The 26,263-nt window shown below is 36.5% G+C and overlaps 1 protein-coding gene across 2 annotated transcripts; it reads right to left on the reverse strand.

Annotated features, from left to right (window-relative positions):
- Positions 1 to 418: 418 nt before the first annotated feature.
- LOC108987796 (villin-3-like) lies at positions 419 to 23,686 on the reverse strand. 2 transcript variants are annotated; one of them, XM_018960806.2, is made up of 24 exons: positions 23,497 to 23,686; positions 20,708 to 20,839; positions 20,357 to 20,456; positions 19,768 to 19,830; positions 19,416 to 19,652; positions 19,144 to 19,321; positions 18,835 to 18,967; positions 18,007 to 18,166; positions 17,786 to 17,936; positions 17,601 to 17,701; positions 17,345 to 17,503; positions 7,653 to 7,721; positions 7,515 to 7,583; positions 7,251 to 7,388; positions 6,564 to 6,692; positions 5,326 to 5,473; positions 5,155 to 5,165; positions 4,927 to 5,067; positions 4,728 to 4,853; positions 3,752 to 3,814; positions 3,553 to 3,654; positions 1,805 to 2,054; positions 1,125 to 1,324; positions 419 to 1,045 (listed from the first exon to the last, which is right to left on the reverse strand). In XM_018960806.2, exons 2-24 carry the CDS (start codon positions 20,758 to 20,760, stop codon positions 932 to 934), a joined length of 2,895 nt encoding a protein of 964 aa, XP_018816351.1. In that variant the 5' UTR covers positions 20,761 to 20,839; positions 23,497 to 23,686; the 3' UTR covers positions 419 to 931. The 2 variants fall into 2 exon arrangements, with proteins under 2 accessions (XP_018816351.1, XP_035545350.1); XM_035689457.1 differs by lacking the exon at positions 23,497 to 23,686 and adding an exon at positions 22,484 to 22,950.
- Positions 23,687 to 26,263: the final 2,577 nt, after the last annotated feature.

Raw genomic sequence — 26,263 nt, forward strand, 5'->3', positions numbered from 1 at the left:
GTATGAAACATTTTATTTTTCAAGTGAAATCTCCTAGCATGTAAAAAAGTACTTTGGTTGTTATAAAATAATAAACCTTTCGTATCTTAATGCATGTATTTAATTTATTCGGAGCTATTAGAGCAGGTCTACTTCTAGAACTTCCGCCTGATTCAAAATCTAGAGCTATTAGAGCGGAGCTTTCGGAACAAAAATCTAGAGCTCTTATTCAAAATTATCTTGATTCATCCCCCGTCGCATAGTTTTTTCATCTCTTTGGTTGGTATTGCTTATAAATAACAGTAAAGCATTTTCCAAACGTATATTCAAAACAATCCAAACCCTGTTTTTTTTTTTTTTTTAACGTAATAACTTTCCAACAAAATGAGTGGGGAACTTTGATTCCCCTATTTGATAATTATTATATATATCTGAAGACTCAACATCATCATGTATAGCATAAAACCAAAGAGAACAACATTCAGCAGTATGAGTACAAAACTCAAAAATCGCAAGCAATCGACAAATTGCCATTCTTCGGCTTAGAATCTGAATGCAAATGCACTGGAGTCTGGATATACACCTCCCCCCTTTAACAAACTAAAAGATGACAACAGTCAGATAACCACAAAAAGGAATACATACTAACCAAATAAAAGAATTTGACCTGCCTCAAGCCTCTTAAACTAGAATCTGTGAGGCTGACCATTACAAAAGGCAGCAGCACTTTCAAAGGATAAAATAAAAGAATCACTCTCCAGATGCCATCACAAACAATACCGATGCTATCACAGCTGTGTTCATCAAGGGCAGATAGCACAGGGCTAAGACATTGCAAACCAGGTATGTTCTACCAATGAACCACAGATACCCAACTCAGAAGTGAGATCAATATAATTGAATAACAAAGAACCAAAAGTAGGTGGAAAACTCTCTTTAACGTGCTTGGTCTCTAAAATAAATCAACTTTCTTCTTCTGCATGTCTTGCTTCCACTTTGGCAATTTACAGAATGCTTCTTTGGTCATCCCAAATATAGTTTGGAACTCCTCATCTGGCAGATAAGCCTAAAAATTCAGGGAAAAAAAGAAGTTAAAACCAATTCTGCATACAAATTAAAATGAATACATTCATAATAGAGCCAACCTCTCTCCGTTTAAGATCAATTCCAGTCGCTGGATTATCAGATTTGGCCTTCAGTTGATCATAAGTGAATGTTTGACCACTTTCACTACCATTGTCCTCCTGAACTGTCTCTTGCTTTGGCTCAGAATCCTCCCCATTGTTTTGAGATACAGCTGCAGCTTCCTCAGCCTCCTTGACTAATGGAACTTCTTGAGGGATCTCTGTTTCAGATAGGGCATTGTCAGTCTTTGCTTCTGCTTGAAGTACTCAAAATGTGCCAATGTTCAAAAGTTTAAGATACAGGTGAACAAACCCGAGGGTAAAATTTACTTGTCAATGGAAAACAGATGCCATGTGGTCATTACAACATCATTTCTCAAAAAAAAATAAAAATATAACAATCTAAAAGATCAAGATGGTACTCCATCTTGTTAACCATGCTAGATATTGTTTTTAAAAGTGACATTATCATCAGTGCTTCTCACCCCACCACCACCACTGCAAAGGCCAGGTGCCTCAATTTACCAACTGGGTATAATCTTGCTAAACATGAAACGAGAGGAGGAGCAAAATAGTTAGGAGAATTCAACATGTCTGAAAAATAGCAGCTTTTAAAAACTTTATGCAACAATTCCAACATTTAATTTACTTCTAAACTAATTATTTCATGTAGACAACCAGAATTATAATGTCTATCATACCAGGGGGGTTAGTTTCTGGTGGAGGACTGCTATTGGATGGAGTAGGAGAAGGATCACGTGATTGCTTTTTTTCAGCAGTAAGTACTGATGAAAGAGCAGCAACTGCCGCAGCTCTTTGTGATCCTTGACCTGCGATAGATGACCTGGGAGCAGAAGATTTGGTTCCAGAGGATGAAGTAAATGCAGCGTTTAAGGCAGCTAGAGCTTCAGCCCTTTGCCTATGACCTACTTGATTTGACCCATTGGAAGCCTGAAATATAGCATTGGAAGTTGATTTACAATATGAATGTCTCAAAGGCAGGCAGGCATGTTGCCATGATCATCCTCATCGGGTTTATAAACTTGATACTACTTAACAGATGATAACAGCAATAAAAAAAGATAATGCAGAAGCACAAAAGATAATGGCAATGCAACGGGGAAAGCTACAATTTCACGAAAATCATGACCACAGATGATCATGGAAACCAACAAGACCACATTGTACAAGACCTGTCCAAATCAAACCATTCTCAGAAAAAGAGGGAAGGTGATGTCTTTCCAAATAATAAAAGTGTACTTTGACGTCATTTCCTATGATCTTTTTGTACAATTGATTAGCACGAATAGCATTCCTCTATTACTAAAGGCCTAAAATTGCTGGTCTCTCCACTAATAGGATTAAGTACCACCTTCCAAGTCACATATGAGAGATCTTGATTCTGCTCCCACACAAAACGGTGGAATAAACCACCTCTGATCCTGTTTCCAAAATCAAATTGAATAGATTTTTTCCTTCACAGTTTTCAAACAGATTAGGAGAAATTTAATACCTTCCTGAATGTGAATCAGTGAAACAGACATCTCTAATGATGTAAGTCCCTCAAATGAAATGCCAACGGAGCTAAGGTTCAAGGGCACAATATAGCATATGCTTGCTTTCAACCTGGATGTATTATGTCAGATATAAGTGACAAATGCACAAAGCATCTTTCACAGCTCCCAAGAGAAGGGTCATTATTATCGTTACTATGTTGTTGTTCTCTCCCACGCGGGCTTACGAGATATATGGTGTGCTAGGAATGAATTTTTTGTAACCCATTACAGAAACGTGGGAGAGACAGTTTGATATTTTTCTCTGCCTTTTTCTTCTTTCTGTCAAACCCATTAAAACTTTGACGGGCAATATTTTATCACTAGTCACTTGTTCTTGCAATGCACGAATTGTTAGTTCACTCCCATATCTTAATTGTGTTAATAACATGATCGTGGGGTCTTCTTCAATTAGTAATTGAAATAAATTAGATATAGACGAAAGAATATGAAGTGTTAATATGGAAGTAGACAGAGTATTCTAAACCTCTGAAATCCCAAATTGTATAATATTTTATTGGCATGACCTTTCAAATTATTCTAAACTTGAAAGTACCAGATTTATGGTCATTTAACATTGGGGATTGATTACATGGCTCAGCAGGAGAAAACTGCTTCGAAAATTATATATGTTATAGATTGTTCTTGTGAAAGTATTCATTCTGCAGGAAGCAACATTACGACATTACACTGCCAATTACATTTCTGCAAGGCATCCATCACCCATTTTTTACCAGAGTATTAAGATGCACCCCTTTGGAAATGTTTTAGAACTTGCAGAAGTGGGCCCACATGCCTCACCCTATTATACGGCCAGAGGAAACTAACACTATAGTAGTATACAGCAAAAAGGAAAGGATTTAGCAAAACAATAGAGGTATCAGCAGTTTGTTTACCGCATTGGCTGATTTCCCAGAAGATGGATTGAATGCAGAAGATAAGGCAGCTAAAGCTGAAGCTCTTTGAGTTGCTCCTCCTTGATTCCCACTTGATTTATCCTGGCCCATAAGTAACAAAAACATGCTACATTGGACTGCACATAAGCACAGTAAGAGTATGACCAAATTAACTTGTACTGGAATAAATGTTACATACCTCTACAGCATGGCCAATCCCAAACAACAGCGCCATCTTCTTTTGGAATGAATTTCCTTGAGCCTACATTTCATGGAAAACTTTAGAAGTAATCAACAGATAAAATGTGCAAGAGACTTCTGATAACAGATTGATGACCTTCTCAGCACGGCAAAAAGAAGAACAAAAAAAAAAAAAAAGGTTTTTTTTTCATGTAACCATGTACTTCCTGATAACAGGTTTTTAAACACTATTATTTTCATTATTTTCTTACTCTAATTCTTTTTTTTTTTTTGGGGGGGGGGGGGGGGGGTTATTCTGATTATCATTTGTCACATCACAAACTCGTCATAGTATGAAAATTCATAGTCATAACTAAACATGCCGAGAATGTACTTCCATGATTTTTAAAAGCCAACTTCATACTAAATACTAAATATGATAAATCATTCTTAGGATTAGTTTCTTAGCCATTGAAATCAAACAAATGGTAACTGGTAATAATAGTGTGCAAATACCATATGATAGTTCCACTTATATGCTATCCCTTGAAAAGATACGGTCATATACTGTGATATTTTACAATTTAATGCTTCTCAAACTACTATTTTCGAGACCCCCGTAAAAGAATGCTTCAAATCTGCTTAATGTGACATTATTTTATGCTTTCTCATTCTTCCAAGTTCTTGATTCCTGCATTTTGTACTTGCTGTTAAATATCATTTGCTTGTTATTGAGAGAATCCTAAAAACTTGATTGGATTTGGGGGCAGGGGCATAAAAGAAATTATAAAAGCTAAAACATTTAAAAACTGTGAGCATGTCTCCACTCCATTTCAACCATATGGGCAGATATTTTGTTCTATTCTTAACCTTGCATGGATATGTCACAAGAAACTCCATTGCCTCAATTGTGGAAAAAGAAAATAATGATTATGAGAAATTTAAAAAGAAGGATAAAATCAATGCAAAAAGAGATATATTGCTTTAATACATACAATAGCTTTTAAATGATCCCATGAAAAGTATGTTGTGAAGAAGCATGGTTCATTTCCTTCAGTGACTTTGTATAGTGGTACATTTGGAGATAACCCGTCGATGGATGCAGCCATCTCTATGTATTTCTGAAAAACAAATATTGCCTCCTGAGAACAGAGTGTCATGGAATTATGACAAAAGCCTGAACAGATTCAGTACCTGGCCAATTTCAAAAGCATTTTGCTTTTCTTTGGAGTCTACAGACTGACCAACCCAGACAAATACTTCAGCGTGCGTGTCAAGTATCAAGATATCCTCTGTCAACAGATCGTCCTGAGAGAAGTTGTAAACTTCCTCTACCTGCCCAAAAATTTACATTAAAAAAAAAAAATGAATATAGAAATCACTGAGAACCCGATCTAAGATATAAAGAAGTGTAAAACTCACCTGAAACTTTCCTGGGTGAATCCATGCGACAACAAAAATGATCACAACAAAGAGAGTTAGAATGGATAATCATACTATCAACTTTTAAACTTGGATTGTCATGCGTCAAATTATGTGAGAGGAAAACTTAATGCAGCAGCATCAACTGAACTCATGGAAGAGGAGTGCTACCTTTGGTGAATGAGAATGCGAACAAGTGAGGATCTCTGAGAATCTCCAGAGCAACCTTTTTGCTGGTGTAACTTTGTTTCCCTCCAAGGGGAAACCAGAAGGATGAGCTCTCTGTTCCTTCTTTAGCATGTTTCAGAGCAACTCCAGGCTGAATAAGGCAAATAACTCTTTACTTGATTAATAACAATATAGAAGGAACTCAGCTTAACATTCACAGGTTTATATTGGGTGATGCCTAAGGAAGTTGTGGATCTTCTTGCATGTTGGCATGGCTTTGAGGCAAGGAAATGTGTAGCTGCCAGATGGAGAATGGTTCCTTTGTGTTTAATGTGGTGTCTATGGCTGGAAAGGAACGAGAGATGTTTTGAAGACAAAGCGTTCTTATGAAGATCTTCGGAATTTTTTCTTTTCTACTTTGAGTTTGTGGGCTAAGATCTTTGTAAGGAATGATGATAATGTACTGAATCTGTTTATGTTTTAGTTTTCCTGCTTTCTAGAGTGTAGTAGGTATTTCCTTTGTATACATTCTGTGTACTTGGGTTGTGCTTATTCTTGATAATAAAATTTCTTATTAATTATAAAAAAAAAAAAAAAATTCACAGAAATACATTAAGCGTGAATTGTATAAATTCCAAGTGCACTTCCACCAGCTTGCTTGTTTGGCACTAACATATGATAAACTGGTGAAAATACGTAGACATTGAACATATTTCAATAGAATAACCAAAAACTCGTGATATATTCTAGAGTCAAATATAGCACTATACTCAGTTGAAAACAACTTGGATCCACAAGTTTAGAATAGGGAACCGTGCATGCTCATTATATCCTGAATTTCTCACAACTCAAATTTAAAAAAGCGGGCGTGGGGGGGAGGGAACCCAAGCCAGCCAATGCTTTTTTTGTTTTTTTAATGTGAAAATCTAAGAAATTAGCCTCGTTAATTTTTAAGGGGAAAGGAAAGTTAAAGTCCACCATAAAAACATGAAGCATGGGAAGACTTAAAAGAACAGTCTTGCCATCAAAATTTATTTATTTATTTCTTTTATAAAAAAAAAAAAAGTCAGAAATAAAAAAGATCAGCTCGTTATACATCAAAGTTTTTTTGAGGGGGCTTTACTGAGATATGTTCAACTTACTAGCGGTTAAGCCCATTTGGTCATGCTTTTCAATGATGTTTCAAAGCCACAATATGCAGGAGCAAAGCTAAAAAAAGAGAACAATTTCAAGAAGTATACCTTCAAAAACTCTGCAACTTTTGCAGCTAGCTGCTGCTGCTCAAAGGTGCATTGATTTCCATGCCAGGTGAAAATTGAAGAGCCCGATTGCAAGATAAAACACTCTGTAGAGTTCAATGACGTTGCAACCTAAACAAGAAAAAACAAATGTATGATTTTTCCTGTTATCATAACAGCAAAACGGTTCAAATGATTATAAATGTCTAACAAATTAATGTATAAGAATAGTTTGGATTTCCAAAAAGGACAGGGAAATAGGGTGATAATAAACAAGCAGTAATCATTTCTTGCTAGCCTATTAATCTCATTATATCTAGCACACTTGCCACTTATTAGCAGGTGACTACCTGGTAGTTTCCACCTAATACCTGGTAATTTTTGGTTGGATGCTTTAATAATCACGCAGAGAGAGAGAGAGAGAGAGAGATGGAAATTCAAGATTTATAACATTGTGTAAATAAAATAAACAATTTACATATTAATAGGGCAATCGATGGTTTGAACAAGCAAAACAGACCACATAAAAAGAACCCAGGCAGACTTATGGTTCCCAAATCACTAACAGGCAACATCAAGGAAGCCAGCATATGCAAGCTTTGTCCAAAGATAGAATATATTTTTCTTAAAAAATGAAAAAACAAAAACCAGGTTGAAGTATAATGAAAAAGAAATCCAATGAACACATACTGCATCAACTTGCACTGTCTTATTGTTATGAACAGAAGTTCCAGATATCCGAATGAGTGCAACAGAATCCGTCATGTAAGTTTCATCCACCAAACCTTTGCCAGCAATACTTTTTTTGTAACCAGAGCTCAAACCTCCCTAAAGATTAAACAATCATTTACACTGTTAGCTATAAACCCCCTTATAGAGAGAAACATCTTATCCCAGAGACTACAACTGACTCCTGATATGCAAGGAACTTTTGCAGAAGCTTAAGCAGGATACCTTGAGGACCACCATAGGTTGAAAAAGTGCAACAAATTGCGGTGGCTCTTTATCTTGAAATATGTGACCCTGCAATAAGCACTCATTATATGCAAGTCTTTGGTCAATTCCCCATCTTGAATAAAAAAAAAACGCTACCTGAACAGGTCTCCCCTTTAATGAGTTGAACATAGTGTTAGCCAAACGAGTAGCCATCTTTTGGTCCTCCTGGTGTGAATTGGATGCAAGAAAATCAAAGGTTTAAAATTAGCACCCTTTTTGCTTGAGCGAGCATCAGTAAAATGCAATATATGCAAGTTACAATTTGAATAAATAATGATTTCAAGAGAAGGGAGAGCAGAAAATGGTACCATACCACTGAAACATCAGGATTCAATTTTTACTTTTTATTTTTTGGATTTAAGTAATAAAAACATATCAGATAAGGGAATTAAATACACCAGATATAGGAATTATATCCTCTCTAGCTTTTGTAGTCTGAAATTCTAAAGGGCAATCATATTCAAGAGAGAACCTATTGCATGTTACCCTACATGCATCCAATCATACAAAGAAGGTATACAAATGGTTTAAAGCGAGTTACAATTTAGTTCTGTACCATTAAAAGTATTGTTAGTCCCCTCCCTCCATACCGTCCACATAGTAGCATGGGCAAGTGTCCCTCAAATCAAACCCTTTTCTTGATAACCAAATCAGGGAGCACACATGTAACACACAGTTGGTTTGCTTATGCAGTGGATCTCTCTCTCTAGATATATCTAGATAGAGAGCGAAAGATGCGACCTTATGTTAAGGTCGCACCCCAACTTACCTTTACACTATTACTACTGTGAACTTGACTGGCAAAAGTAGTAAGGGGGTTACGAGACAACTAGGGCAGGCCAGCTGAGAACATGGAGTTTGAGAGGCTCTCCTCCCCGGATAGGAAGAAAGTGCATATTTGCTGGCTGAGTGAATTGATCTTTTCCAATTATCCTGGCCAGAACTTGTGCACGGCACTTGTACAAAGGTGCATGCGTAAAGGTCTGAAATTCTTTTTCTTATTTGAATCTTAAGCACAGGACCCTAACCCATTCTTGAACTCTTTGCCGAGCTCAACCCTACCCACATTTGCTTTTGAAGGGGGCTTGTCACACGCCCAAGAAATAGAGAGAGAAAATATGTAATAGAAAGAATTAGAGAGAGAGAATAAGGAAGAAGTCAAAGAGAATTTGGATTCTGAATTGTATTTTCTTCATTAATTCCGTATGCTGATCAATGTCTATTTATACACTTCTGATCTACTACGTAAGCCATTACGGGCCAATTACAATTCTGGGCTTTAACCCATCATTTATTTACAATCTATTTCTTTACTAAAACGGCCCATTGCACATAACCCATCACTAAATCGGCCCAACCAACCCAATAGTCATATGGTCCCTAATCTCACGTCTGAGACTCCATGTCGTCTCTGATCTCTTGTTGCCCTAGCTACCACTCTTGATACATGACAATCCCTCTCCCTTTCAAAACACCTTGCCCACAAGGTGTGGGAAGGTCGCCGCGAGTGAATGAAACTCTTCCCAAGTAGCATCTTCAGCTGACTGGCCTTGCCATCGCACCAACAACTCCACCAATGCTCGGTTTTGATGCTTACGGAGCCGCCTGTGAAGAACCTCAGCTGGTTTTGGTTTAATAATTCCCATTGCATCAACTGGAGGCAACTGCGGTAGAACCATCACAGTAGATCCCAACTTCTGTTTCCACTGAGACACATGGAAGATTGGGTGAATTTGAGATGATGGGGGTAACTGGAGACGGTAAGCAACTTCCCCAATTATTTGGGTCACTTGAAACAGGCCATAGAAAAGTGGAGCTAGCTTGAGAGATCGACGCTGTGATATTGACATCTGACGGTATGGCTGTAATCGAAGGTAGACCCAATCACCTTCATTAAAAATCTGTTCTTTCCTCCTTAGATCTGCAAACTTCTTCATATGATCTTGTGCATGGTGCAGGCTGTCCTTCAGCAAACGTAGCATTTGATCTCGGGTCAACAATTGCTGATCTACATCCATCACTTGAGTGGTACCAGGTATATAAGATACCAACCGAGGTGGAAGAAAACCATACACAGCCTCGAAAGGGGTCATCTTTGTCGAGCTATGCATCGAGGTATTGTACCACCACTCCGCTAATGAAATCCATTGAATCCAATCCTTAGGACGATCTCCAACAAAGCATCTAAGATAGTTTTCGAGGCTCTTATTAACAGCCTCTAACTGGCCATCTGTTTGTGGGTGGTACGCAGTACTGTGGCACAACTGTACATCACGAATCTTTAAAAGTTCTCTCCTAAAATTGCTTGTAAAAATAAGATCTCGATCAGATACAACATATCTCGAAAATCCATGTAATCTGAATATATGTTGCATGAACAATTGAGCAATAGTTTTAGCAGTATATGGATGTGATAATGAAATAAAATGACTATATTTAGTCAATCTATCCACTACCACCCAGATGACTGAGTGACCTTTAGAAACTAGCAAACCCTCAATGAAATCTATTGAGATATCTGTCCAAGGCTTACTAGGAATAGGAAAGGGTTGAAGCAACCCATTGGGCAAGGACTACTCCACCTTGATTCTTTGGCACACATCACAGCTTTGTATGAACTCCTTAACAACACCCTTAAGGCCTGGCCAAAAGAAATTTCTCCTCACCCTGTAAAGGGTTTTGTCAACTCCAGAATGTCCACCCTCAGTACTGCTATGCAGTAGATGTAGTAGTTTCTGAATAAAGATGGGATCATTAGGTATATACAACCTTCCTTTGTAAAATAACAGATCTCCCTTAACAACATACTTAGGGATGACATTTGACCCTCGACTACCTTTTTACACAATGTCTGTAGAAGAGAATCATTAGCATAACTCTATTTAAGTTCTGACAACCAATTCACAGTAGGAAATGAAATAAGAAATAAGGAAGTAGATTCTTCAAACTGCCTGGAAAGGGCATCTGCCACTCGATTTTCTTGCCCTTTTTTGTATTCCACAACAAAATCATAGTCTAACAACTTCGTGATCCACTTTTGCTACATATGAGTACCCACCCTTTGCTCCAAAAGATATCTCCAACTCTGGTGGTCAGTCTTAATGACAAGACTGACCCAATAAATATGGCCTCCACCTTTGTACTGCAATCACCAATGCTAGGAATTCATTTTCAGAGGTAGATAAACTCAAAGTTCTACCCTTCAAGGCTGACTGAAGAAAGCCAAAGGCCTTGAATTTTGCATCAACACTGCCCCAATACCTGTCGCTGAAGCATTGCATTCAATCACAAAACTTTTGAAGAAGTCGGAAAGAGCCAAGACTAGAGGCTTAGTAACTGCTTCTTTCAACTTTTCAAAAGTTGTCTGAACCTTTCCACCCCACACAAAGTTGTTCTTCTTAAGTAGGGCAATAAGGCCCACCATACCCCCTAATAAATTTTCTGTAGTACCCAATTAAACCCAGAAAACCCCGCAAAGATTTAACTGTTGTAGGTACTGGCCAGTCAACCATGTCTTGCAACTTAGTAGGGTCAGCTTTGACTCCATTTGCAGAAATCAAATGACCCAAATAATCGACCTCAGTACACCCAAACCTGCATTTACTCGTTTTTGCAAACGACTGGTTTTGCCTTAATAACTCCAGTGTAATCTTCAAGTGCTGGACATGTTCAACCTCATCTCTACTATACACCAAAATATCATCAAAGAATACCAAAATAAATTTTCTCAAATAAGGCTTAAAAATGGTATTCATTAAAGATTGAAATGTTGAGGGTGCATTAGTCAAGCTGAAAGGCATGACTAAAAATTTATAGTGACCCTCATGTGTCCTAAAAGCCATCTTATGAATATCTTCTTCTTTGACCCTGATTTGGTGATAACCAGATCATAAATCCAGTTTAGAATAAATCTGTAACCCAAACAATTCGTTAAGCAACTCCTCCACAACTGGAATGGGAAACTTGTCCTTTATTGTTTCATTATTCAAAACCCTAAAGTCTATACACATTCTCCAGCTACCATCCGCCTTCCTCACTAATAAAATTGGAGAAGAGAATGGACTCTAACTTGTACGAATCACCCCATTTTGCAACAGTTCTCTTACAATCTTCTCAATTTCTTCTTTCTGAAAATAAGAGTATCTGTATGGTAGAACATATACTGGCTTAGATTCAGGCTTTAAATGTATGGCATGGTCATGAGACCTATTAGGGGGTAACCCCTTTGGTTTAGCAAAAATATTATATGTAGATAGAAGAGTTTGAATCACGTAAGGAATGTCAACAGTCTCTACTTCTTTCTCCATCAACTGTAATACTACCCCTTCTTTTTCCAAATCCTTCAGCTTGAAAGTCGGAGCTATTTCTACCCATGTTGGCTATTTCAAACCCTTCAATACAACTGTTTTCCCAAAATAGTCAAACTGCATATTCAATTCTTCAAAATTCCATAATATATTGCCCAGTGTTTGCAGCCACTGAACACCCAAAACAACATCACAGCCTGCCAATATTAAAACAAAGGCATCAATGGAAAACAAAGTCCCTTGTATCCACATTGGAACTTTCCCACAACTTCCTTCACTGACAATTTGATCACCATTTGCCACTTTAACACGCACTCTTTCCTTCATATTGACTGTAAATTGCCCCTTCTTGATACAGATGGGTCCACAAAATTGTGAGTGCTCCCAGTGTCTATCAAACTTACTACCCATTGCATTCCAATTCTGCCCTTCATGGTTTTAGGCCCTATTGCTCTAGTAATAGCATTCAATGATATCTCTGGCCTTTTAGTCTCATCTTAAGTAATACAAAGACTGACTAGGCACACCTGTTTCTTTTTCAATCACCTCATTGCTGCATGCATCAAGAAAGTCATCAACAATTTCCTCAATCAAGAACAGCTTAGGACTCTTGCACTTGTGCCCAGGCACCGACTTCAAGTCACAGTAATAAGAGAGGCCCTTCTCCCTTCTATCTTTCATCTGGGCCTGAGGAATCTTATGCACAGGTAGGCTGTTCTTGCTACTATTCACCCCAAAAGTTGATAGGTTCTTGGTAAATCCCCCTGCTACATAACTACTATTAAATTTTGTGGTTTCTTGCTAATCTGCACATGCTCTTCTTGAATCTTAGCAAGACCATAAGTTGCTAAAAGATTTGTAGGGTTGAACATTCTAACAGGTAATCTTATTTCATCTTAAGGCCACTCAGAAAACAACCCAACTTGTAATTTTCTAATAAACCTCTTAACCTGTTAGATAAAGCTTCAAACTTAGCTTTATCATCCTCCATAGAGCCAGTCTGCCTCAGTCTCGTTAATTCTTCCATTGGATCGTCATAGGCACTAGCCCCAAATCCCAGTAACAAGGCCTTAACAAACACATCCCAATTTGTCAACAATCTTGAATCTTCCAAGTCTTGAAACTAGATAAAGGCTCTGCCTTCCATATGAAATGATGCAAGAGATAATCTTTGTTGATAAGGAGTGTTGTAATAAGTGAAGAAATGGTTCACTTTATAAAACCAACTTGCAGGATCCTCCCCACTGAAGGTAGGAAAGTCAATTCTTGTGAGCTTGGTATGTGCCCCATTACTTACTTCAATTGTAGTTTCCCCATTATGATTGCTTGTCGATGATGTTTCCCCACTCCTTCCCAAATTCACCCTTTGCATCTCTATCATGAGTCCTTTCAACTGCATCACCAAAGACTCCAGAGTTCTCTGCTGCGTATCAAAGGATCCTTTCAAAGACGCAACTTCCATCTCTAAAGCCTTCTAATGGGATTCTGAAGACTTCTTGAAGGTAGAAAAAGAATCTTGCAACTGGTTTAACCTTGTTCCCTCAGCCATGGAGAACAACGAATCTTCACTTCTCTGATACCAAAATTGTCACACGCCCAAGAAATAGAGAGAGAAAATATGTAATAGAAAGAATTAGAGAGAGAGAGAATAAGGAAGAAGTCAAAGAGAATTTGGATTCTTAATTGTATTTTCTTCATTAATTTTGTATGTTGATCCATGTCTATTTATGCACTTTTGATCTACTATGTAAGCCATTACGGGCCAATTACAATTATGGGCTTTAACCCATCATTTATTTACAATCTATTTCTTTACTAAAACGGCCCACTGCACATAACCCATCACTAATTCGGCCCATCCAACCCAATAGTCATATGATGCCCTAATCTCACGTCTGAGACTCCATGCCATCTCTGATCTCTTGTTGCCCTAGCCGCCACTCTCGATACTGAGACTCTGTTATGATCCTGAGGGTTAAAGGCTTAACCGAATTAATATCCAACAGTCCTAGGGCTTTTGGATCAATGATTGGGTCTTTAACAATTGGTATAAAAAACAAAGACCACGTCACGAGTTCAAGTTACGGAGGGGGCGACTTATAGGCTGTATTAAAATTAGGGGTGAGAATCGGGCGGTCCGGACCGGGAGTGGTTCCGGTCCGGTCCGGTCCGGTCCAAAAACCAGAGGACCGAATGAATTCGGTTCGGTCCACGGTCCGGCGGTTTTTCGGACCGGACCGAATTAAATATATATATATATATAATTTAATAATTTATATATATTAAGTATATAATTTTCATTTGACTAATTAACCTAATCCTATCACTAATTCATCATTAAGTAATTATTAACTAATACACATTTATAATTTTATACTAATAGTAATATTTATAATTTTATAGCAATACTAAATTATTAATATTTATACTAATACAAGTATTATATTAATAGTCTAGACTCTACTTCTAGACTCTAATATGGTATTAAAAAAAATATATACTAATAGTATATTAGTAAATTAGTAATAGTCTAACATAGAGTAAGAGTCTAAGACAATAGTTAATAGTTATAGACTTATAGACTTATAGTTATAGTAATATAGTTATAACTTATACTAAATCACTAATACTAGTAACTTAAGTCTGAGTTGAAGATTAGTAAGCTGGATGTAGCAAGTAGCAACTAGAATTTTGATGCATATATGTCAAGTGTTTAAGTTGTTAATTTTGGATTATAATTTGTAATTTGTAATAACTTCTGTATTATTATTATTTTATTTTTTTTGATTTTTTTAATTTTATATAGATTAGTTTTAACTTTTTTTTTATCATTGTATTTTTCAAAATCAAGTTTTTTAAATAGTTTTAGTTAAAAAAATGTACCAAATTTGAAATGGGCCGAAAATAATTGAAATTGGGCAAAAAAAAAAATCACATTTAGATGGGCTGAATGGCCCATTTTAGGCATGTCCAGACCGACTAGACCGACCCTGGACCGGACCGAAATGGACCGGACCGGACCGGACCGGACCTATATGTGACTCGGTCCGGTCCAGGGTGGAGAAATTGTAGACCGAATAGGTCCGGTCCGGTCCACAAAATGGCCCAAGACCGGACCGGACCGGACCGAGATCAGCCCTAATTAAAATGCCTTGATACTATGTATGGACATGATGTTAAGTCATTGAATACTAATAGATGAGTGAAGCTGTCAAAGGGGAAAAAGGCTACCACCGGGTCAGTGTCGATAGAGTAGGCCGCCGTGGACGTCGGATTCAGAAGCGTAGTAGAATGTTATGATCCTAAAGATTAAAGGCTTAACCGAATTAGTATCTAATAGTCCTAGGGCTTTTGGATCAATGGTTGGGTCTTTAACAGACTCCACGCCGTCTTTGATCTCTTGTTGCCCTAGCCGCCACTCTTGATACATGACGGGGCTAAAGAAAAATCGCCACCTCCTGTGAACGGTCTTTCATCATAATTTTACTGCAAATCCCCCTCCCATTTGTTTTAGCAACTTATCCTAAAGTCTCCCCACCAATTTCCAACATTCCAATGCTTCCTTGACCGTCCGAGCCTCGCTCAACACACCCAATATAGAGATAAAGCTATAGACAAGATAATATAGACGATGTTAGTCTACCGTCTTACCACAGTTTTTTAACACAACCTGTCCACAATGATTTTACGCCTTCTTCTAAGGTTACCCACCATCAAAATCTTGCCCGAGGCGGCTACCCTGGAAAACAACAACTTTTGGTGGTTCCTTTGCACACTAAAGGCTCTTCCATTGGAACCTTGCAGCTGTAGACCCAATACATGCCTCATAGAAAGTTCAAACAAATCTTCCTCTCTTAGAGATCTTCCAATACACCCTATCACACCTTCACCTCATAGAAGATTAGTATTGCCCTGCGCTCATTCTATATTTGCTCCCTGGTTGATGATAGTAGGCACACTTCAAATAATCTACGCAGCTTCAGCATCTCCCAGTCAACGTAAATCAAAAAGTCTTTGAATTAGACTCTAGTTGTAAATCTTGCAAAGGGCTAATAAATCTGATTTGCCAACAAAATGCTCCTCCTGAAATTCCCAAATGGGAGGCAACCGAAAATTCCTAACCCACAACTACTAAAAAAGATCTGAAAAACTATATTTTAACACGACATCAGCAGATTGTCATGGTTCAACTTTGTAATGATTCATTTTTTTTTTTATAACCGAAGGTGTCCGGGCCAGCTTGCGCGCACCTCGACTAATCCCACGGAGCCCTGAAGTTAACGACCAGGTAAACCTCCAGTGACCCTAAGGGGGGACTCGGACTGGTGACCATTGGGGAGCAAACCCAAGGCCGGACCAGCTGAGCTACCCTTTAGGGTTTAAAAAGCATATGATTCATATGAAGCGAGATTCAAAAAGCATACAAAATTTACAAATAGACCGAACTACATGCAGATTTTCAGCATTCACCAGTAATTGAGAAAATCTAACGTTGCATAAATAGATGTTAGATCTTTCTGAATAATTATCAAAACTATAAAATAACAACAGTTAATTAAAATAAGAATAAATAAAACAGAGAGATGCAATTATTCACAAAATAGATTAAATTTGAAGGAAATGCATGAGGCTTCATTTGGTTCCTAAATCCATCTCAACTCATCATTATAACTTTTTTAAATTCCAATACAAAATATAATAAACAATTCAATTTTTTCAAATCTCAAAATTATAATATTATTAAAAAATAATATTCTAATAATATTTGATCATCTCAACTCAATTCAGTTCAACATCCAAACGCAGCCTGAAATTAATTGTCACAAGATATTTTATATCCTTAAGCACATAAGAGGAAGAAGTTAAGATGCTTTCCCCATAACATGGATCACTAACCACAAAAAAATAAGGAGAGTTTTTCACGTGGCAGGTAATGGTGAAAATCAAAGCAACTGGATCGGTGAAGCAAGGATGTAAGGCTGGAAAACAAAAATACATGCCCTTGATAACATTTTCTGAGTTGAGACCAAATTTATGATTACCCTTGTTGAAATGATTATGATTAATTGAGTTCACTGAAGTGGAGAATGTGTAATTTAAACTAAATTTCCAGATGTAATAATGACAAAACCTTTAATGGAAGTAAAATACTGAAACAGTGAAATCCTGGAACAAATATGTCAATCCACAGATAAGAAAATGATTAGCTTTGTTTATCAGTCCAATATAATGGTTCATGCATTGATCTCTGGCTTAAATGGCACCTTATGCCTTGGAAGAATATGATAGAGGGTAAAGTCTTGAGGTTTAAGACTTGCTGGGTCTCTGTAAACCAGCAATAGAAAAAAGTACATAGTGAATTGCTAATTGCAAGGACTTGAAGATATATATCTCTGCTTCAGATATTACAAGAACTGCATCCAACTGTATGAAGCCATCATTTAGAAATTACAAAGCCAAACTAGAAACAATGTACTTTACCTCAATGCTATTCTTTCCAAACCAAGAGCACAAAAAGTAATCTTCTTTCCTATCACCAGAGTGGTATGTATACAGAACAATGTAGCAATCTCCGCTATAAAATTTACCAATATCCTCTGCAGGCAATGGAGTCTTGGCACTGCCATTGATGCGCCATACCTGGGGAAAAACAATAGTCAATATTCGAAGAGATGCTCAATTTCAGCCAGCCTAATTAGTCATTTCCAAAAGAAATGATGAAAAGTATCAACTAGACCTCCATCTTTCCACCTCCCTCAAGCAAAGGTGGGACTTCCTCGTTTACAGGAGTACTTTTTGTCATGCCCTTGACACCAACTCCTTGTTGCTTCAACATAGCTAGTATTGCACAGAATGCAATATTTAATAAGGTTAACTACAAACTATTCCTGTTTAATTTACACATAAGGAAATGGCCACTACCTGCTACTTTGCCTCTTCCTTCTTCATTGGCAGGAGTCGCAGAGCCTGAGGGCCAAGAATCAAAGTTGGATTTAAATGAATGTGTCTCATAACCTTGAATAAGCCGGGTAATACGTGTAGATTTTGGCCTATTTTGACTAGAGACAAATTCCTGGAGATAAAATTTGAAGGTAAGAATCCCATTTTCATTAAAATATGAAGACTGGATGCTACGCCACTACCTCAGCCACTTGGATGGCCGCCTTTCTCTCCTCCACTTGTGTTACCCGGCCAACCCAAACAAATACCTCCACACCACAGTCCACTAGATAGCATTTGTTGTTTTCCAACAGGGATTTGGAAAGTTCACTCTCTACTATCTTCACCTGTCCATCAGTAATGCTGTTTGAAACCAACAAAACCAAGTAAACTTTATGAGCCACTGCAGCACCAATTAGTACATGCTAGCTTTCATCCAGAACAAGCATGTACCTCTAAAAACCATACTCCCTCCATCCTAGTTTGAGAGTCTTGATATGAAATGACATTATTATTAATTAAAAATAAATGTAAGATGCGGGTTAAATGCTTAGGTTTTCTGAAAATGGCCACTCATTTTGGGACATCCTAGAAAGAAAAGCGGAGAACTGCAGTATGAGATAGAGGGAGTAACAAGAAAAGGGGGGGACAATTCCCACCTGAGATCATTTTGTCGCACATTCAATTAAATTATGGAACAAAGCAGATGCCGTATAAATGCAAAATTGCACTTTCCACGTGTCTGCTCCCCAAAGGGCCAAAAATATATAAAATAAAACGAGTTTCAGATTTCAACATACACATAAGCACCATGATATCAAAAAAGTCTGATTCCTGAACCACAGGACACCTGATGAAGCTAAAAACTTTAGACACATTCTTATGTGCTGCCCTTTTCAGATGCTGCTTACCACTAATAAAACAATGATTTTCAATCAAAAGTGAAAACGAAAGAGGAAAATAATGGAGGAAACTTCACTGAAGAAAGCTTTGCTTTGACACACAAATAGAATAATGGAAGAGGGGGATACCTATAAAATTTAGCAGGAGTGGCCTCAGGAATAACCTCGTCTTCACTAGCGACCTTCTTGCCAATTGGAGCAAAACCACCAAAGAGGACCCAGAACTCACCTGAGTCTGACTCAGTATCCAACTTCCCATCATCTGGCATGGTAAACACCATGAAGCAAAATTAGGTGATCGAAATGAGAACATTGAATACGAATAGACATGAGCAAAAAGAAAGCAGTGGCAGGATAATGTAGGTGCTTTTTTTTCTTTGCTGCGAATGGTAGACAGACATAAAGCATCATAGCAACAATAGATACATGCGTCCTTACCAATAATTGCAACATCACACAACCCCCCGTGATGCTTTTCCTTCAAAAACTGAATTACTTCCAAGGCCTTGGCCCTTTCCTGGATATTGGAATTTGCACCATTGAATTGATAAATTTTGCTCTGAGTGTCCAGGATAAATACATCATCATGGTTCAGTGATGACCGGGCAAAAGGAACCTGCATAAGCAAAATAGAGAATGATAGTTTCTTGATTTATTCAAATCCACACCTAAAGAAATTACATTCAATTCATGAAGTTAGTTTTCCCTGCCTGTTTCATTCTGACAATTCGTTTTCCTTTACAGATATACAACCGTGTTTCAAATTCTTCTTCCTCGGGCTTTTTAAATCCTGATGCAACACCGCCCTCCAATGGTATAATACAAGGTTTAAAGTAAGACAAGAATTTGTCAGATTCATGTCCTTGCAAATCCCTGTGCTGCACCGCACGTCCTCCAAGAACTGCATCAAGTTCAACAGTTTTTATAGCCGCTGTTCCAGCTTCATCCTGTAAGAAGTTATGGTTTAGTGAGACCACATTTTTAGCTCAACTCTTAGCTTCATATGTACACAAAATGTCTAAGGCAAGTTTAAACTCCAAACAACAATATTTTTAACCACACCTGACTTGAATCTTTCCCAATCCAGAAGTGTATGTCAAAGGCACCTCCTTTGCCTTGTGTTGTCTGCAGAAATGTATGACAGGTAAGTACGTGAAGAAATATGACAGGCAAAGATTTTAAAAATTCCAGAAGAATATAATGACACAAGAAGAAATATAACAGGCAATGTTTTTACAAAGTCCAGAAGAATATAATGAAAATGATGCCCTTTTGCCATACTTATTTCTATTGAAACCCTTTTGTTTGAATGAACCAACAAAAGTAGTAGGGTCACAATCGTGTAATATTAATTGACTTCTAATTGGTGCATACATCCGACCAAACTTTATATAGTTGTTATAAACACCAAGATGAAACCCACTTTGTCCTTATGTCCAATCCCAGCGACTTAGGAGAATAACAGAATAAGTCAAGAATAATGTTTTAGCACAAACAGTTCAACGTGTACTCCTTTGAAAAGGAAATCATAAAACACATTTTACACATAAATTGAAGTTAAGTTTCAGTATTCCTGTGAGGTCTAAAACACAAATACCAAAAATATTATAAAACTAGCGAGAGAGAGAGAGAGAGAGAATGCAGTTTGCACCTGCAAGACAATGTAGCAATCCCCCATGTAGAATTTTCCGTATTCAGACTTTGGCAATGGAACAGGCTGAAAGTTCTCGATTCGCCAAATTTCAGTCCCTCTATAAGATGTTAAGTTTAACATCGAAAAGCGGAAAGGCAGCAGGTTTGACATATAAACAAAATACCCAGGGAAAGTCAGACACGCACACAGCTGAAGGTGAAATAAATCTATACTGAGTTTCTGTTCGCAGTGGAAGTAAAATCTGTATACATTTATAAACAAATGAATCTATAGTAAATAAACCAACTAATTTATGAACAAAACATTTCACAAGTTCATGTCTTATGTCACTCCTCGTAGTAAGGATACACTCTCTGACCCGCTCCCTGAAATGCAGGATCCAATTTTGCAGAGCTAGACATTGCCAGAAAGCCTTTTTTGTCACCGATTCAGAAAAAGCCAAATTCCTATTTTCGGGTCTCTAAAATCTCCACGAGTCAACTGCACAATAGAACAAATGGGAAGATTACAAAGACGTCAAGAATAGACACTAAAAAATCAGGAGCCAACTATTTCCGCTTTAGGATAGTTAACAACATAATCTATACTGTTATGAACTGCTTTAGACAATCCCAATTCATTAGATAAGAAGAGTTCACAAACAAAAAAAACCTGTACCATGGCACAAAAAGTAAGAAAAAAAAACAACAAGAGGAGAATCAGACAACCTTAAATATAACAAGGGAAGAAAGTCATATTAATTTGCTTGTTGACACCATAAATGTGGAGGGTACAACAAAGTGACAGCATGGGAGAGAAGAAAGTCAACTTGGCAATTGCATAGATAAGAAAGGTCCACAAATAAAGGAAGTTCCCAAACAAAAGCGACGCAAGTTTTCAATCAGTCATAACTCATTGTCAATACTTGGAGAAGTCATCATAGAGATCCTTTACATATATCTTCTCTCTATAAGGATCATTAGTCTTGGAAGTGGGTATCCTCTCATAGTGGTTTGTGTTTGAATTGCCACCATCTATCATATCTGGGTTTTCTACCTACATGCTACCTCATTTCTTTTTTCCAATTGCCAAAATCAAAAGCAAAAATGTATCCAGGAAGTTTTTGAAGCGGGGTCAAAATCTAAATATATTGAGTGGTGGATAAGAGTCCAAAACTTTTGAGGATGGCATTTATGTAAAAATCCATCACGTGCATATTTAAAAGATAAAACAAAAAAATAAGTATATTGGGATTTTAAAAACCTAGGGGGGACCATAACATCCCTGCCTCTCTCCCTCTTGCCAACTTTGCAATTGATCACGAGACATGTTGGAATTGGAGTGACTCGTCACATCAGCAGAATCTGACTCTTATACACGATCTCAGCTTCCATCTCATTGCTTCCCATAGAGCAGAAACTGATTCCTATGCAATCTTTTAATGTATAGAGATATACTTGGCTTTCCTACCCTACAGACTTGATATTACTCTCCAGAATTCAGCAGTCACTCAGATTTTTCATGGCTTTCCATTCACGGAGATACATCATATAGGAAATAATAATTCCACCTCTTGATACCATAAACACGTCCAAAAAAGTGTTCTTTTTATCCTTTCTTCACGTTAGCATGTGAACTTTTGAGAGTGGACATGACACAGAAATTCCACGAAAGTACATTGGATGTGTTCTATAACCCCCATAGCTTCCATGCTCTACTACTATATCACCTTTTCCCCACTTTTGATATGGTACTCTACTGCTATGTTAATTTACCTGTTTCTCTACCAATTGGAGCCACTTACAAATAATAAAAAAGCTTCTGGTAAATATAAGAGTAACCGTGTAGATGTTCTATTCATAACTTGATTCTTTATGATCCAAGTCCAATATAATATAGTTACTTATAAAGAGTGAGACTTAGCTGATCCAGGTTCAATTTTTGAAAGGCATAAAAATTCCAGAATATGAATCTTCCATGGAGTCAATCTCATCATTCAAATTTCAAGTTGCACATAATGTCACAACCAACTAATGAACTAATCCCATTAAATATACTTGTCAGTCATCTACAATAACTTTTTTCTGTGTGCGCGCTCGTGTGTGTGTGTGTTTTGCCACCCTATATCCTGCATGCAAAACTTACCAAACCACTAAATTGAAGAAGACGAGCACTGGAAAATCAAATGAGCATTCTTATTCAGTAGCCAACGTGATGACCGTTCTGAACTTGCATGTCCTTGGTAACTCCATATAGTCTGTAACCAATCTATTATTCAAACTTAAAATCCATATCTCTCATCGGGTAGACAAGACACGTCCAAGTCATGAAATGTAGTTGCCTACTGTCCCATGTTAACACTTCAAACAAAATGCAACAGAACCAAGTTTATAGTCCCCCCTGTAATCTCTGGAAACACCTAGGAGAATAATCCTATATCCATTCCTGCCCAAAATCATATCGTCCCTGACACAAGCACATTGACATTATTGTTGGAAAGCAATCCATGTCTTCAAAGCCGGCTCAAAACTCCTATAACTCAACTCTACTGGAATCGCCAAAATAAACTTGAGTCTCCTTCAGTAACCATCGTGAGTAATGACTATATACGGCTGCATCAAAATTGTAATCTGCAATCATATTTTCTTCGCAACTGCGTGATTCAAGAACGACTTGGAACCCATAGATGACAATACATCTCGCATAAAAAAGTTTGGAAAATAACAATAATAAATCATTTGATTTACTAACAGGCACTACCAATATTTTGATCTCCTTGTTTTCTGAACTCAATTCCATATTCAATCATCCCTTTCGGCTTTCACAAGTAAAAAAGCCAACAGAAAAAACAACAGGCTTAGACACATGATCAGCAACTAAATCATGACCATGAAAACAATCCAAGAACCCAGATACCCATCACATCAAAGCTCAAGTTGAATACAAAGAGGAAAAAACTGAAAACCGTCAAAACCCATTAAAATAAGCAGAATATCACATAGACCCAGATAAAGAAACACAATCTAAACCACGAAAACGATCCAACAAATGGACCGAATTACGACTCTAGAGAGAAAGAGATCTAATGTTAGGATTGAAAAGACTGATCGGCAGCATATGAGGTTTCAGGGAGTGATGGTCAGAGGGAATTTACGTACCTGAGATCGGTGTCTCGTTGATAGGAATGATGGGGGTGAGAAAGATGAGAAGTGGGTGTTATGGGAGGGACGAGCTGGCAGAGCTGGCAATAAAGAGAAGGATAGGAAGATACTTGGAAAGAAAAAAGTGAATTATTGCTCTGTAGGTGAGTTTCTCTCTCTCTAGCTTTTTAGCCTTTTGAGATTTGTAATACAGAGAGGGAGAAAAGAGAAGGGTATGAATGAATGAATGAATTATGAGGATGATGATGAAAATGAAGGAGAAAAGAAAGTGGAGTTTCTGAAAGGGAATGGCCACACAAGGCCGTTATTTTAAGGCAAAGATCCGGTGACCGTGGCACCGGCCATGTTGGCTCCCTTTGCTTATAAGGATTTTTTTTTTTTTTTTAAGTCCTGTATTAGTTTCAAAAACTTGTGTGTCAAGAAAGCTGAATCTTCATTCTTAACATTATTTTCGTTTGTCTCTAATAAAATATATTATTTTCGTTTATAGATAATATAGAATTGTATAAATCAAGCGCACAATCATTAAGTATGCAAGTATCATATCGTCGTTTTGAAAATAAATTGATTTATTATTAAAAAATTAATTTTTTTTATATGGATTCAATATTTATTTATTTATTTTAAAGTGATTGCGTAGCATTTACGCACTCATGACTATAACTATCATTTCTCTAAATATAGCTATGTTTTGTGTAAGCGTTATGCATTCCTTTTAAAAGAGAGCGAGGTTGGGGGTCCACCATTAAAAAGTTTTATTTTTTTATACGAGTCTCATATTTACGCATTTTTTCAAAAAAAATACACGATATTTGCGCACTCTATGATTACAAATATTATTTTTCTTTTTCTTTTTTTACAAAACAAAAGTTGCTAAACAAAGACAACAATTCAGGTGTTATCGATATGGAAAATGATAGAGCTACCAAAAGTTGGCCCCTGACACTTTTTTTTATTTATTTAATGATTAATGATATATTTTTTTAATGATGTTGTGAATTTTTTTAAATATTTAATTATATAAAAAAATCTATGAAAAATAAGAGGACTTGGCCTTCTCGGGACCCATCCCCAGGCTAACCCTCGGTGGGTGTAGCACTATTCTATCGATATATATGATCGTAAAAAAAAAAATATATATATGACTTCCTTTTTTCACTTAAGAAAAAAAAAATATCTACAAAAAAAAGTTACAAACACCACAATTCTAAAAAAAAAAACCTAATCCATTTTACAAAACTATTATTACAAATATTAATAAATAAGCTATATCCAAACCACGATGGAGAGGTATCTTGCGCTCGAGGTCTTATAAAGTTATTGACCAAACTCTATGATCTAAAGTGGAAGATTGAGAAAGTATAGAGATAAGAATTTAATTAATGAACGATGTAGAATCTATTTCACATATCTATCTCTATTTCATTATAGATTATAGAGTTCTTAACCAAACTCTTGGAGATTTTTATATCCATGCCTCCACCTTAACGTTATCTTGCCGCCATCGGTGCCACAGTAGAAGGGATTTTTCCTTCCTCGCGCAGAGCCGTCCCACCCACCACCACCATGGAAAGAGAGGTCCCTAACCATGCATGATGTTTGTCAATTTATTTATAATCAAACTATATCAAGGACACTTTTTGGCCCATTATACGTTTGGAAATTTATGAAATAATGCATATTGCATAATAATCATGAGCTATATTACAAACACGGGCATGTTAAAGTTGCATTTGGTTAGTGAGGTATTCTGAGATATTTTGTGAATAGTAATAAAAAAATAATGATAAAATATTAAATAATAGTAAAAAATAATAATAAAATAATGAATAATAGAGAGGTATATTTCAATACCCAAACTAAGTAACTTTCAATGGAGGGGAAAAATTATAGTCACTCTGATGACAATCTCGAAAGCGTGCTCTCCTCGTATTCACAGTGATTCACAATCTATGCTCCTATGTCATCCTCTCCAAAACTTTCTTGTATTATCATGTATGCACAAACTATGTATGTACAAACTATATATATATATATATACAATGGTTCATAATTTAGCTAAATGTTCTTTTATGCATAAAATTTGACATGTCTTGTATAAATATCCCCCAATTCATGTTTGTGTAATCCTAAGAAGGTAATAACTTACGAGAAATGTTACATACATAAAATAAATATATAAAAATAAATTTACAAACTTACGTTGTTTAATGTGATATATTATAATAATTTATTATAAAAGTAACTTTAAAATTTAACATACCACATAAAACTATGTTATTTTGTAGATTTATTTTTGTATAATCTAATTGTGATTAAAATATTTATCATAACTCTTGTCTAGCCATTCATTTAATAATAAAAATAATAATAAAAGCGCACCATATTATCTATTGAAATTTGATAAATTCAAGATAAAGAATAATATTATTTTTCTCATATTACAATAAATTACTAAAAATTAATGTCACTAAACTTTATCTACTTTACTTATAACAGTGGCCTACTCGTATAGCCACATCTTTTCAGCAGCCACTTTGCACTGTTCTATATATATGTACATACGAATAATGTTACACAATTTTTTCAATTTTTACCTACTATATTTTTTAAAATTTTTAAATTTTTAATTTTTTTTTTTTAAAACTAATTCAATTATTCTATTTATTATTCATAAATTAAATATTTGATAAAAAAAAATAATACTAAAAATTAAAAAAAATATAATGTATAAAAGTTGTGTGAATAGTAAGAGATTATGTAG

Source organism: Juglans regia, chromosome 4, assembly GCF_001411555.2.
Source record: "Juglans regia cultivar Chandler chromosome 4, Walnut 2.0, whole genome shotgun sequence".
Classification (NCBI taxonomy): domain Eukaryota; kingdom Viridiplantae; phylum Streptophyta; class Magnoliopsida; order Fagales; family Juglandaceae; genus Juglans; species Juglans regia.